The sequence below is a fragment of the Oryzias melastigma genome, linkage group LG17 (assembly GCF_002922805.2).
Source record: "Oryzias melastigma strain HK-1 linkage group LG17, ASM292280v2, whole genome shotgun sequence".
NCBI classification, from domain to species: Eukaryota; Metazoa; Chordata; class Actinopteri; order Beloniformes; family Adrianichthyidae; genus Oryzias; species Oryzias melastigma.
In genome coordinates this window covers 33,689,975-33,705,912 of record NC_050528.1, presented here as the reverse complement: position 1 = coordinate 33,705,912, position 15,938 = coordinate 33,689,975, and the positions used below count along the sequence as shown (strand labels likewise).

The following is a 15,938-nucleotide window of genomic DNA, read 5'->3' as shown; positions in this document are numbered from 1 at the left end:
TTTGGATTGCAATTAATCACAATTAATCACAATTTTTACAAGGTAAATTTTACATGACAGTATGCAATATGCTTTTGAACAAAAACAGGCCAGAGGGAAAAATTTCCCTTCGGTTTCGTCTTAATTCTTTAAATTTAGAGAGGGTTTACCCAGAAGTGTAATTTGTGTGTACAAACACATTAACACTAAGATCAGCAGAACTCTGAAGACTTTTATCTCTGCAGTATTACTCCAAGTGACAACCCAGCAGACCATGGATCAAATAGTCCGCTTTTTCCATAAAAGCGATGTAAACCGAGAAAAATATCAAGAATAAAGAAATACAAACCATTTGAATGTTTATTTCTTCTGTAAATGGCCGTGGAATAGTACCTGACGAAGTGTTTTAATGCACACAGTTTATCCGTCTGAGGCAAAGAGAAAGATTCTGTCTTGTGCTTGGTGTAATTCATTTGGGTTAAAAAAATATTAACGTGCTAACTTTTTTTTTATTTATTGCGTGCATTAACACCTTAACGTTCACAGCCCTAATATAAATAAACACATACCTATATACATATACCAGTATATATTGGTTGTCTGGTACTTTACGGAGGTAGATCCCTGTAACTCAATGTCCAAAGAGAGTCATATCCTTACAACATGTTAAATACAAGTACACACACACATTCTCCTTTAACACCCCCCCACACACACACACACACAAAGCCAAAGCTGTTTATTCCAGACAGCTAAATATAAATCTTACATCCCACAACTCACCCTGCAATGTCACAGTAGTTCCGAGCATTGAGGTTTTCAAGCTATTGGGTAGCTACTAAGCTGTCATTTAAAGTATGTCCTCTATTAAAAAATAACTTCTACAATGAAAATGAATACAAGCTTGATCCATAAACTGGGAAAAAACATAAAAACACATACCAAAGTCTACCAATGACTCATTGTCCAAAGTGAGCTTTACTTTTTTCCACAACTACCAGCTTTTCACCTGCCGGCTCAAGTGGGCGTCAATTTTCTCAAATGGTGGAACATCACAAACTTATAGTCTTCAAATGTTTGCAGTAGAAGATGAGAAGCGTCGGCTCCTCCACAGTTACCCCCGGCATGTCGGATCACAGAGGGCAAACTGGTGGGATCAAAGCACCAGCACAAGGCTTTAAAACCAGAAGAAAAGAAGAGAAAGTGCCCTCACCGAGCAGGAATACAAGGACGGGGCCTGATTCTCATTCTGTCCTCTCTCTTTTTTTTCATTCACTCCTCGGTACGTAGAGAGTAAGAAAGCAATGGGCTCAGTTTGTTCACGTTATTGACATCTTGAAGTAAAACCTGCTCGCTGCAGTCGTTTATTAATGAGACTGAACTCGGCTTGAACCCATTCCATCGTGTGCGACTCACTGTGTTTTCTTCACGTCTCCATCTGTTCTTTCTTTGCCTCCTTTTTCATTTTTTTCCGAGTTTGTCTCAGTTTTATTACAGCGTCTCTTCCGTGACAGGACAGAGAAGGTCATCTTCGGGATAAGAGACTCCAATTTTGATAAAGTATAGGCTGTGCACTTCTATTCAGCAGCTCTCCAGCAGGAAGGAGGGAGTTTGCAAAGCAGCTGCGTCAGAATGAAAGAGTTAAAATATTATTTCACCCCTTAGGTCCAAAACTAATTTTTGAGATTTCCACTTGAGAAAGCAACGGCTTCTCTAACAACCAGAAGGCCAAACTGAAGGACCCCGGAGCTCCGTGGATAAGAGACGTTTGGGAAAAATCCTGAAACACATTAAATCCCTTCTTCGTCGCCTGGACTGAGTGACATTTGATGAACCAGGAAAAAAAAAAAGGAAATTGTGGCTTCGGACCAAAAGAATGAGAAATCGGTGTGCGCATCACGATCATCATTTTTTTTATCATGTTTTTTTTTTTAATGTTTTCTAGTGTTCTCTAAATTGTATGGCAGTAAATCCTGTTGTCTTCTGATAATATCAAAAATATTGAAGCCATGAGCGGCGTTGGATGGCCCGCAGTCGCTACCTGCCCCCTCCCTCGCTGCCCATCCATTCGCACCTCGCCGCCCTCGCCGACTGCTTCTCTGCTTCATCGCGCCCTCAACGCCGACCTTTGACCCGAGCTCACTTGATAAGCAGCTACTATGCACCCCTGAATCGCCCCTTCTCTTTCTGTAAAGCTGGTCTGAGATTTATGTGACAAATTGATGGAAAAAAACCATTTTTTCAAAATGCCGGCTTTTCTGTTGGTTTTATCTCTAAAGCAACCATTTTATTCTTTGATTGCCTGAGGTTGCAGAACAGATTGATATTAGTTTTATAAGAATTGCCAAAATAATTTTTTTGGATTTCTTTAGCAGCAGAGGTTATTTGATAAGCACACCCACATTCCTTATATGTTATGATTGTTACAGCTTCAGCCTGGGATCGACATATTACATTTTCATAGTAATACTAGGGCTGTCAGATTTGTCGCGTTAAAAACGCATTAATCTGACATGTGCTTGACGCCGACAATTTTTTTGACGCATTAATCGCGGACTTTCTCATACGTGCCTTTCCATACCGCGCGCGCGGGCGTCCCCCCTTTCTCACTGGCTGCTCTCACTAGATCACGGACGGGTCTCCAACCACGAGCTGCTAGCTAAAACCGGCCGGCGCTAGGACCTGGAGAGCTCCTGCACCCTAACCCGGCTCCGGTTCTAGTCCAGTACCACGTCTGGTGGTACCGGCTCGCGTCCGGCGCCGCGTCCCGAGAGCTGTGGACCCCCGACGTTCCGAACAGCAAGCGCACCGGGGGACGTTTTAAATGTTCTGGAGGTTTAAGCGTGATCCAGCCCCAGCATAGCGGTCTGTCTGCCGGCATATTCATGGCGTGAGCTCCGCTGGACACGTCGCTGCATCGAGCTGCAGCCAGAGAACGCGGCGGCAGTAACAGACTGTCAAACTATCCACAGTGTATCCCGCTTTTCTCAGTCTTTAATGTTTTAAAAAACAAAAGTTCATTGGAAATGATAAATCTCTATTTCATTGATTACTGTAGTTCAGCAGAGGAGGAAAAGATTTGGTCCTGACAAAAAATGAACATGAAAGTGTTATGGAAATTTTATTTTTGATGTTTTTTATTTTATTTTACTGAACGTTGATTGAAGTTTTGAATATAAAATGCCCTTCACTTGGACTTGGGCTTTTGTTAGGCATTTTATGTTACAGTCTTTTATTGTTAAGAAAGTTTATCTCAATACAATGTTACAAAATAAAGTATTTCTGATGAAAACTATTAATTTTGCCATTCTTGTTTTCATAATTAATGTAGAACTACTAAATTCCACGAACCACACATTTATTTTCCTTAAAAAAAAGGCCACATGTAAATTTGCGATTAATCGCGAGTTAACTATGGACAATGCGATTAATCGCGATTAAAAAATTTAATCACCTGACAGCTCTAAGTAATACATTAAAATATGTGCGCGTATTTAAGAATACGCTACTTTTGCAAGCTCGCCAAGCGCACGCCGTTCAAAATCTACAACTTCTAATAACGCAATTTTGTTCCCAATTTAATTTCCATTCACTGTAGTATTTGCTTCCTAAGTGTTAACTATTACCTTGAAAATTTATGGCCTGTCGGTCATTAGTTTTAGATATAGGGGTGTTTGAGGAAAGGACAGGGCCTTTTCTAATCTTGAAAGAAAAACCTTTCACCGTGCAGGTCAGTGATCTCTGCATTAGAGAATATTAGTAAAGTCAAATACAAAAACCTGATCCCAAAGTATTTAAATTCTCATTTTTGCCAAAAGAAACAAAAATTCATCTTTTTCTAATTATGGGACCTTTTTCCAAAAACAGCAACAAAAAAAAGTGTAGGTTTGCTTGATTGCCAAATAATGAGAAAATCCTTCTTTTGGAATGTTTGCGTCATTGCATATTTTAAAAATGTGTTGTAAGGATTGAGTTTTGTCTACAAATGTATATGAACAGAATATGTTGCTGTTGCTTGTGGGAAACCTCTTTTTTGCCGAAGCGTTGTCATGCTACTGCAGAAGAAACCTTGTCAAAAATGTGCAGCTTCATCTGTCACACTAAAGGCAAGGCAAGTTTATTTGTATAGCACATTTCATGTACAGAGACAATTCAAAGTGCTTTACATAAAACATTGAAAGAAACAATCAAAAGAAATAGTAAAAATGTGATCATTAAAATAAAATTAAAAGAAAGTAAAAAGATTTTAATTTAAAACAAGCATAGATAAACAGTGCGGACGTAAACTTTTGAATACATATTAATCAAATGCAGCTGAGAACAGGTGAGTCTTTAACCTGGATTTAAATACACTGAGTGTTTCAGCAGATCTAATGTTTTCTGGAAGTCTGTTCCAGATCTGTGGTGCATAGAAGCTGAATGCAGCTTCTCCATGTTTAGTTCTGACTCTAGGAACTGATAAAAGACCGGATCCAGATGACCGCAGAGGTCTGGCTGGTACATACTGGGTCAGGAGGTCAGTCATGTATTTTGGTGCTAAACCATTCAAAGCTTTATAAACCAGTAACAGAACTTTAAAGTCTATCCTCTGACAGACAGGTAACCAGTGTAAAGACCTCAGAACTGGACTGATGTGGTCTACTTTCTTGGTCCTTGTGAGAACCCGAGCAGCAGAGTTCTGAATAAGCTGCAGTTTCCTGATGGATTTTTTTGGTAGTCCTGTAAAAACACTGTTACAGTAATCAAGTCGACTAAAGATGAAAGCATGCACTAGTTTCTCCAGGTCCTGCTTAGACATCAGATCTTTAATCCTTGAGATATTTTTGACATGATAATAGGCTGATTTAGTGACTGCCTTAATGTGTTTATCAAACTGTAGGTCTGTGTCTATCACTACACCCAAGTTTCTGGCCTAAAGACTTCATTTGACTATTATGATTCTGAAAGACATATTCAAGTTCTGCAAAATGCAAACAATCAACATAAGTTTGAATTTGTCAAAGAGGGTTTAAATCAGGAAGAAGCATCATGCAGAGAAGAGCTGGCAGATAGATCTTCCACCACTTAGCTGCAAAATGTTGCAACACTTTTCCCCTCTCCATGTTAAAACAGACTGCAATTTGAGTATATTCAAGTTCTGGGCTGTATTTCAGAGAAACACTTTTCTCTTCTGTGTTTTCTCCTGGGAGATATTGCAGTTTATTGTCCCCCTCAACAGTGAAATGGAATTTAAGCTCTTTGGTTTGTGCTGGCAGGTGTGGATTTGGTGTGCAGGATTCACACACATACCTACACACCCCCACAAACCCCCACAGCTGGTGTGTGTGCGCCCCTCTACCCGATGCTGTTGTTCATTCAGCCTCACGTTGTGCTGCTAGGATTTCGTATTGAGTCCCTGGGTGGCCCATACTGTTCTCCTGTCCTAATGCACCTTTTGTCTTTGTTGGGAATGAAGAGGGGGGCTCACACTGGGGAGGGTGATGGATTGGAGGCAGAGAAAGAGACAGAGGACATATAGCTACAGGGAGGCGAGGAGAAAGCCGGGGGTCTCTTTTGTTGCGAGCACAGTAAAAGCCCAGCAGGGGGAGCCGCCCCGACAATTTGTCAGCGATTTTTCCAAGACCACCTGCCCCTCTTCAGCGTGGCCACAGCAGTCACATTCAGGAGCGCTGTGAAGCTCTCAGACTGAGCTGACACGGCTGATTTTCCCAGAATACCTGTAGCTTCTTCCCAACCACTTGATCAGAATGCTTTATCAACTACTTTGGGTCTTGGATGTCAGCTCTGACAGCTCTGACATTTAAATTAAATAGCTTCTATTTTTCTCATTTCTCCTTTCTTTTTTCAGTGCAATTAATTTGCTTGGCAAAGACAAAATAACTTCAATGAAATTACATTAAATTATCTTGCTTTTAGAATTTCACTGAGTTTTTAGGGAAAAATGGATCAAATAGATTGAAATCTGTTGTAATAAGCTACAAAAGAGGCTTTCAAATTTGAATGAATGTTGAAAACGGTTTCTAATTATCAGAAAAGTGTCTCCTTTTGTTCTAAGTGCTCCTTAAAACCTTCTAGCGAGAGGAAACTAAATGTTTTGCCCTTTAAAATTTATCATTTTTCCCGCACCAGCAGGTGCTCAATACCCTTATTTTTTTTTTCCAAAGATCACCAGAAGGGATTCATTCTGATTGTTTTTAGTGATGTTGAAGCGAATTTGAGTGGTACACTGGGCTTTATCATTTTTTCTTTTTTTTTTTTTACCAACTACAAACAAGCTGGGTGTTATTGTAAGTATGTTCATGTGTAGCGGTGTCGAACAATGTTGGGAGTTCGCATAGTCACATTATCATTTGTTTTAGCAGTAGGAATCAGTTTTTTACGTGTGTCAGACAAAGTTGGGAGTTACTGGTATTGTGAATATGTTAGCATGTAGCGGTGTCAGACTGTGGGGCTTTTGTGTTGATAACAATTTGTGAGTTTGCATAGTCACAGTAACTTTTGTTTCAGCAGTATCAGTTTGTCTTTTTTAAGTGTGACAAATAAGGTTGGGAGTTACAGGTACAATATTGTGAATATGCTAATGTGGCTAACGTGTATCGTTACTGGCAAGGTTGAGTTAGTGTAGTCACCGTAACATTTGTTAAGTGGTATCAGTCCGGTTTTTTTTTTTACATGTGGCAAACAGGATTGTGAGTTGCCTGTACTGTGAATATGCTAACGTGGCTAACATGTAGCACATCACAAACAAGTTCTAGGCCATGTCCAATTTTCTTCTCTACTCCCTGAGTACTAAAAAAAACTATCCAGTGCAGGACTACCTTGTGCCCTGGATTTTAAAGGCAATTCAGACACAACGCTAGAACTTTTTTTGTTTAAATAACAGACATCATAGGAACTTCTTATGAAGAGTATTTATGAATCCACTGTGTTTGAAAATTAAAACTTGATTTAAAAACAGACAAAAAAATTACATGAAAAATCATACAAATTCAATGCATTGTGTTCTATATTTGCTACTCCAGTGAGTATTGATACACACTGGTTCTTTGCAAAGGACATTTCTAGAGCACTGGATTCTGGAATTGTAGATTCAGACACTCTGACAAAATGGCAAACAGACTATAAAGTAGTGAAGGAAATTTGTTTAGCTTTTCGTAAATCTAGATTTGATCACCAATCTGAGAAAAAAATCAACATTTGTTTAACCAACAAGCTTTTGTTTGAGTCCAGCAGCTCTAAAACTGTATACTGTACTTGCTGTCATGGTAGGAGGAACTGTTCAGCTGAAGATTCTTTTATCTCCCAAACTTTCCGTCATCTCCTTTCGACTTTCCGCATCACGCAGGATCAGAACATTAGCATATTCAGCAACAGAAGTACCTCCTCTCAAAGTATTTGGTGACCCACACAACCTCAAACGCCGACCAGGCGGCTAAACTTCCCGTTTTAGCGGTTCCCTCTCGAGGCCGCAGCCTGAGAGAGCGTGTCGGTTCAGCAAGCCTGCAGCAAAACTTCCACACTGGCAACGTATGAATCATAAAAGTGAGCCTACACACTGAGGCAGGACACAAAACAAACCTGCAGAGTGACTCACCCCCTCACTTTTCATTTGGAACAATTCAATACTGATTAGATAATCCTGGCGGTGAGCACTTTCAGCAAAATGGCTGTGAAAATGTTTTTAGCAGCAGCCGTGACCTGGTAGTGGTTGGGGGCAGCTCGGCGGGCGGGAGGGAAGCGCTGGTGTGGGTGGCATCGCGCAGCCTTTGACTGCAGCTGGCTGTGGAATAATAATGGCTGTTGCGTAACGGTCACAGAGAGTAGACTAAAGGCTTTTCTTTTCTTTTTTCTTTTTTCTTTTTTCTTTTTTTAACAGGACTGTTGAGGTGATGTAATGTCTGTCTGTGTTGGGGGGGTCATATCAAAGAGACGCCACAAGGAGGAGAGAGTGTGCCTGGATAACGGAGGCACAGTTGAGAGCGCACAGAATGTTGTCTTAATGTTTAAACTCTAAACATCACATTTTTTGTTTGTATTTTACATTTAAATCACAGTCAGATCATATTTAATTTTTAACGAGCTGGGTATCGTTTGTTATTCTTACATATATGAACCGTGGGTCAGACAGCTCCGGTGATTCAGTGACTTCAGTCGGGCGTCTCTGTGTCGACTGATGGACATGCGATCGACTCCGTGTGAGTGGATTTTTTTTCCTCTTTCTCACACGCGGGGACTTGGCCTGTGCCGCCTGATGAATCACTTCATTGATGTGACAAATACATCAGCCTTATTGCTCGGAGGAAAAATAATGTCCGGAAAAATAAGCTGTCGTGTTGTTTTCCTCTGAACACAGTCCAGCAAAGGCGGTCTCTCACAGTCATTTTTTACTCCTTGGCTTATATTTTTACAGAGAGCCCTAAAACATGGAACTGAACAAAAAAAATAAATGAATAAAAATTCACAAGAAGTCGCGAGGAGCACCAGCGGAGCAAAGTTTGAACATTTAGCTTCATTAAGCTGCCCTCTGTGGATCATTAATTTGAAGCTGTGTAATTAGTTTTATTGCACCTCAAATGTTAAAATATTATATGTCTGCTGCTCTAAAGAACCTGGAGAGTGGGAGTTGGAGCTGGTCATGTTTGCCTTTGATAGGCTTGCCTCAGAGCACAAGAAACCCAATTAAAACATTACAACAGTCAGTGAATGAATCAAGGCGAGGCTGGCCAAACTTTCCCTGGGTTTTTCCAGCATGCATGTTTAGCATCATCAGCTCCCAGCCGCAGGTCTGAACTCACCTGTTTGCCCAAGAACCAGAGAAATTAGCATGAAGTGTAAGGTAGCTGAAAAACACATACACTTGACAGAGTACAAAGCAATACAATGCTGAAGCATTAGCATTTTGTTAAACATATTTTAGCATTTTCTGATCAAGACTTAGTATTTTGTGGCCACAAATTAATATTTTATTAGCATTTTGTGCATACAGACTTGCATTTTCTGGGTAAAATTAGCATTTTGTGCCAAGAAATTAGCACTTTAGTTGTAATTTGAGTTTAAAAATTAGTATTTTTTTATTTTACATTTTGAGAACACAAATTAGCCATTTGTGTACACAAAATTATATTTTATCAGCACTTTGTGAACACATGAAAGGGGAAAATTAGTATTGTTGCAAGGAATTTGCATTGTAGTGTCAATTTGTGGTCAGAGTGAGTACTTTGAGGCCACAAATGAGTATTTTATTATCATTTTATGGCAACAAATTGGAATTAAAAAGGCATTTTAGAATTTAGTATTTTATTGTTATTGTGTGTGCACAATTCAGTATTTGAAAAATAAAATTAGGCTTTTGTGCACATAAAATAGCATTTTGAAGGTAAAATTAGCTTTTTGTGGCAACAAATTTGCCTTTAAATGGCATTTTGTGGCCACAAATGTTTATTTTATTGGTGTTTTATTGCCACAATTTAGTATTTCGTGGCCACAAATTAGTATTTCATTAACTTTTTGTACACACAAGTTTACCTTTTTATAAGTAAAACTCAGCATTTTGAAATAGAAGAAATAGATACATTTTTTCTTTAAACTAATAATTTTTGACCAAAAATTAGCATTTTGTGCGAACAAAAGTATGGCTAGAAATCAGTAAAAGGATTTGGGGTCACAAGTTATTAGCTTAAAAATACAAAATGTTGAATTTGTTGCTCAGACTGATGCCTGCGACCCGGCCCCAGATGAGCCGAAGAAGATGGATGTGGTTTTTCTGTTTTGTTTTTGAATTTCATGTCCAGGGCTCCATATTTTGTAGTGATAGGGAGCTAACTTTGCAGTTACCTGCTTTTTCAGCTTACAAAACTTAGTAAACTTCACGTAATAAACAAAGGGTTGCAGCTTGGTTTAATTTTTGGGGTGAAAAAACAGATAATTAATAAAATGCTGAAAACGAAAAGCCAAGCACGGATCCTGATCACAAGTGACATCTATATCTACTCACTTTTTAAAAAGCTTAGGGTGTATGCTACACTAAACATGTGTTGGGATTCCTCTCTGCTATGCTGTGAGTGGAGTGTTTGATGACCTCATCAATTACTCAGTTACCTCCAATCACCTGCTTACACTCCAGTATAAAACCCCATCATCTGCTTCCACTTGCTGCCTGATTGTCTGTGCTCCTAGACCAGTTAAACCAAGCCAGTCTTCCTGTCAGCTCCATCTCCAAGCCAGTTCTGCTCCCTTCCACCTCAGCTCAGCCCCGGTCTCGCCTCACCCGTGGACATTAGGAGCTTCCTACCATAAACTGTAATCTCTTTGCCTGTGTCTGCTGCGTTGATTCTCCAGTCTCACTCTTCACCGCAACAACATCATTATGAAATAAGAAAAGAAATATAATAAACAATTATTATGAACTTTTAATTAGTAATCATATCATTTTACTGCTTATTTGCTGTTTTTTTTGTTTTTTCTTCAGTCTTTCTAAAAGCTGTTTTCTTCCATAAACAGAACACTTTCATGGAAGTATTTTTCTGCATATAACTATGTTGAAATGTGGCATGAACATCGAGCAAACAGAAAAGTGCAGAGAAACAAAAAGCTTTGATACAGTTACTGTATATTTTGTATTTTTTTAGTATATTGTTGATCCTTTTAAACTAATGGTTAAAATGAAAGAGAGTGCACCCACAGCCTAAAAATGCATTAAAACACACACACATACACCCCCACCTCCAAACACACACACAACAATTAAAACTCACCAAAGATCACTCAGTTTTTTTCTCATGGATTGCGATTAGACTAATACACTAATAATATATTTTTAAAATAATTTTGCCATGTTAAAATCCCTTCTTACAGTAGCGCTGAACACATCGTGGAGAGAGGCTTTCTAATTTGTCTTCCAGCTAAGCGTTGAGTCCGAATTACCACGGGAATTTAAAAAAAGCAAAGGTTAATGGCATCAGCTCTGTGGATCCACATTCCCTGTTTCTCTAATAATTTTTATGGCCAAACACAGAACAAACACAGTTAAATCCACCTTTTTCAGCGAGTTGAAAGAAAGTCTGCTTCCGTCGACACATTTCCTCATAAGCGATGTCTGTCTGTCGGTGATCTGAATCCTCTCATCCTGAACCCCTTGTCGCCTTTCCCCCGCATAAATGTCGTCTGGCACATTAAATTCAAGAGGTTATCTCTCAGCGGCGACTGGGATAGCAACAGCCTAAAGCAGCGCCACTGGTACAAAGACTCTCCCTTAAAAATGCAGGTGCTGCCCAGCTTTAATGAGCACTGTGGTCCAAAGATCAGCCTCTACGGCTCCCAGGGATATAAATAAATTCTGAGCGTCCCGTTTTTGAAAGCTCTTAAATGTGTGTGTTTTGCAGGGTGGTGGGCCCGGCCGTGACCTTCAAAGTGAGCCTCAACGCCCAGAACGTCAGCACGGCAGATGTGGCCGACGTGGCTGGTAGGTTCCCCTTGGCTTGGTAATGTCGCCTTTATACTGACAGACTCAAAGGCAGCCTTTTATCATTTGCTCGCTGCTGCACCGGAGGCCCCCGATGAGCTTTTTTCAAAACTCGTGACAGCTCGGTGACGTGTTTGTTGTTTTTCTGAACTCTGCGAGTGCTGTGTCATCGCATCGCTTTCACTTTTTTGGTCAAAAAAAGAGAAAAAACCCAATCTTCTTCCTGTGCCTTCAGTCATGCTTTCATGAAAAACGGTTTCTGCAGGTTTTTTTGTCTGTGCAAAAAACGTATACAAATTGACACCAGTTAATTCAATGTGTTTGGGGAATTAGTAAACTCATTAAAGCCATGTGCAGATTTGAAAATGGGATCATAGAAAGCATTTCTCTCACACGCCGACAGAAAGTATTCACTGAGCACTGGCGGCTTTAGAGAGCTAACCAGCCAGGAGACTCATTTAACAAGGCAACTTATTATCACTGTGCAGCTCTCCTTGGTTTATTTGAACTGAGTTTCAGCCTCAAATTGTTATTCCAGAAAAGAAAAAAAACCTCCTTTTTCTTTTGTTGTTGTTGACCACAGGAGGCTGGCTTTTTCACTCTGAATACCCTCATACAGAGCCCTTGCAGCCCTGTACTGCCCTTCATTAGCTTCCTGGTTTCCAATTTGTTTAGCTTTGCTGCACTTTCCTCACTTTTGTTACTCTCTGAACTTTTCAATAGGAAAAATACATCTCATTACACAGCCAGAAATACCACGAAGGCCTTAATTAAAGCCCCCGCTCGCCTCTGCAACCTGATTCTTCTTGGATCTCACATTCAGTTCAGAACGGTAGCAGCAGACCTGAAGGGATAACATGTGAGTGACTTCTCTAAAGGAGATTCAAGTACAATCAGAGAAGGGTTCTTTTGGACTTTAAAGCATTCATTTTTGTACAACTGCTTCACATACTTTCGCTGAAAGAAAAAACTTAATGTGTTGCCTTATTAACTTTAAATATTCATTTGATATACAATTTGTCAGTCAAAAAACCTTTGGGACTGATTTCTGTTTTGCATGTCACATGTCTAAAACTTCAAAAAGTACATTAGTCCATGAACATTTGCTTTTGAAATTTCTCCAAAGATTTTGATAGTTGGTTCACAAACCCACATCCTGATGCTGCCACTCCCGTGTGTCTCTATTTAGGAACTATACTTTTGCTAAATCTTTATAATATTATTCTGTAATAATTTAGTATATCTTCCAATAGTAGCTTCTGGGTTTATTCCAAAAATGTCTTGTTTATTGGAGACTGTCTATTAGTCCATCACTGCCCTTTCATTTTGCTGTGAAACTTGGTCCCAAAATGCAGACAACAACACCAGATAAACATTTCAGGATGGATTGAAATGATGAGAACATGTATTGTGTTCTGATGAGCGAGACGCCTTCTCTGGAGGGAGGAATCACACTTTTCTATCTGGAAATCTGATGGACCCGTCTGGGTTTGGAGGTTGCAGGAGAAGGGGACATTTCAGACTGAATTGGTGGAGGAGGAATGATGGTGTGGGCTTGTTTTTCAGGTGTTGGGCTTGACTCCTTTGTTCCAGTGAAAAGAACTGTGAATGAAACAGTTTGGATAATGTTCCCAACTTTGTAGGAAAAGTTTGGAGTGGCCGTTCCTCTTCCAACATGACTGTGACCAAAGCACAAAGCAAGGTCCATACAGACATGGAGTCTGAACTGGACTGACCTGCACAGAGTCCTGACCTGAACCCCATAGAACATCTTTGGGATGAATTAGAGCAGAGACTGAGAGCCAGACCTTCTCCACCAACATCAGTGTTTGACCTGAACAATGAGCTCTGGAAGAATGGTCCAGAATTCCTAAACACACTCCTTACCCGTGGACAGCCTTCCAGAAGAGTTGAGGCTAGAATAGCAGCAAAAGGTGGAGTGACATCATATTGAACTCTATGGGTCAGGAATGGAATGGGACTTTAGTTCAAATGTGAGTAAAGGCAGGAAAGCCAATACTTGTCCACATGCATCAGGTAAGTCCAACCCCCACACAATAGACTGGGGGAATTCTAATGTTAAAATTTTTTTATAGAGGTTATTTTTCTTTTTACAAGTATTTTGTAGACCAGTCAAGGATTTGGCAAATTTCCTCCTGAATTGATGAATTGGACAATTCTTGTTATATAGTGAGATTAATACTTCTAAAAAACATGTATAAGCAGTGTCCACATCTTTCTCTTTGTACACAGAGAGATATTCATTAGCATTTGTAGATTTTTGTATTATCCATGTTAATAAATTGCTTTTGTGATTAATTACTATATTAATCATATTTTTCTTAAGTTTATAAATTCGCAGGCCCCCCAATCTAAAGTACCATGAATGTGTTCACCTTTGCAAGTTTTTTTTTTTTTTTTTTTACAAATTTCTTTTAAAAAGTCGATAAACATATCAACTGTGTCTCTGTTAATAGTTTACCGAGTGTTTTGCAGCCTCCAAAGTGTGGCCTATTGGTGCCATAAAGAACAACAATGTAGTATGAAAAATTAACTTGTTAATGTCTTCTAACTAGATTTTAAAGTCTTTTTTGTTTTGATTTCAATATTATTATTCAATTAGACAGACATTATAAAAAGTGTATATATATATATATATATATATATATATTACAGAAGAGTTATTTTGTTAAATGGTAACATTTAACAATCATTTGATTTATTTTGTAATAAAATTAAGGCCAGAAATCGATTGCTGTTAAATCGTATTGATTTTTTTTTATTTTATTTTTTTTATGTACAGTATTTGCCGACCACATATCATCTGCGAGTAATCACAAAATGAAATTTACGTGACATGACAACGCGCCCGACCATGTATCAAATAGTCAGTTTTTTGAGAAAAAGCGATCTAAACCAAAATATATATATATATATGTGTATATATTAAAGAGCTAAAAACCAATTGAATATTTATTTATTTTGTAAATAACTGTGGTATAAGTAGAAAAAGGTCTCAATGAAGCATTTTAATTCACGCTGTGGATGACTGCACCACTTAGAGAAAGAGAAAGACTGCTGCTCCAAGTGGTGAGATTAATTTCCGTCAATAAATATTAATGTGTTAATCATAATTTGTTAATTGTGTGCATTAATGCGTCAACATGCAAGACCCTAATTAAAATCTATGCTATAGATTTGTGTGTATTTTGAGCTTTAAAAGGACAAAGCTCTTACTTTGAAGCAGAAATTTGGCTTGTAGAAAAATTGTATCTGCAGTCCTTGACAGAAAACCTGTGGAGTGCCACAGTGACGGCTGCACTTTTGGGACTTTCAGACAAGTCCTTGTTCAGCTCTCAGCTAATGATTCAAGTTTGGAACAAAGCCAGCTCGAAGAAAAGCTTCTTCAGCTGAAGATTAATGGAAGATATTTTTGTTTTGCAGATCTTTGAAGGAACAGAAATTGAACTTGATGTCCTTTGACCACAATGGGCTGTCAAGATTACATGCTTGATTGTACGATCTTTTAAAAATTGATCATGTTTGTGAAAATTAGCTGTTTGGGATTCCCAGGATTCTCGTTTAAGCAGAAGTTGGCATAAGAGTGCAGGAGAGGGAAGCAGCTGTTCAGTGTTTGGGAAACACGGCAGAGAGCGGAGGACATCAGCTGGTGACTTTTACTGCCAGACTTTTGTTGCATCTACTGAAAATGTTATAGGGCATCAGAGATACCATTTTTTAAATTAAATCAAAATTTACATTTCTTCTAGTCCAGAAACAGGTCACAGACGTAAAAACACAGATACGTTTGTATATTTACTCGTGTTGTACAATTTTCTTATTGAAAATGTCACTTTTGGCTGATGTTTTGGGTTATAAATTGCTTAAATTAGCAAAGGAGCCTCCAAGTAATTGGATTGCATCTTACACAGACATGGCACACCCTTGCTAAGAAATTGTGTTTATTTCTTGATCTCTTGTTATTCTGGTATTTCTTTTCCTTTGCTTCTCCTAGTGGTGGAAATGTGGATTGCGGCCATTTCTTTGAATAACCATAACTTGCCACAGGATTGGGCTAGAAACTTACTTGCTTTTTTCTTCATCATCTTTATTTTTTTCTCTTCAGACTGGGCCATCTGGCGGGCTGGATGTGGCCCACGGGCCAGGTGTTTGACCCCCCTGGCTTAAAGAGAAACAGAGTTAATTTCTCTTGATAATCTGGAACAAGTTTTCAGTCGATCCGGGACCAGAAACCCCTCTCTGACCCATCTTTTTAGGTGGTCTCGGTTAGTTTCCAATCGTACTGATCACCAGTTTACTGGGTTTCCTCAGTCTGAAGAGACTCTGGGCTCTGAGTGGAACAACTGAATCAAAACAGCCATTGTAGCTGGGAATTATGGGATGCAAACAGTAGTGGAGCAACAATGAGACACATAAACTCACTGTGATATGGTCTGATAAATGCAGGCTCATAAAAACAATTTTCAACATGATACAC

At 39.1% G+C, this 15,938-nt stretch overlaps 1 protein-coding gene across 2 annotated transcripts in view; it reads left to right on the top strand.

The window, feature by feature from the left end:
• The window catches only part of LOC112141880 (receptor-type tyrosine-protein phosphatase N2), a gene marked incomplete at its 3' end in the record, with an annotated part of 102,119 nt that extends 90,679 nt beyond the window's left edge, over nt 1–11,440 (top strand). For both annotated transcript variants that reach the window (XM_024265076.2, XM_024265075.2), the window contains 1 exon segment: nt 11,361–11,440. In XM_024265076.2, the coding sequence (XP_024120844.1) occupies nt 11,361–11,440 (80 nt within the window).
• Nucleotides 11,441–15,938: the final 4,498 nt, after the last annotated feature.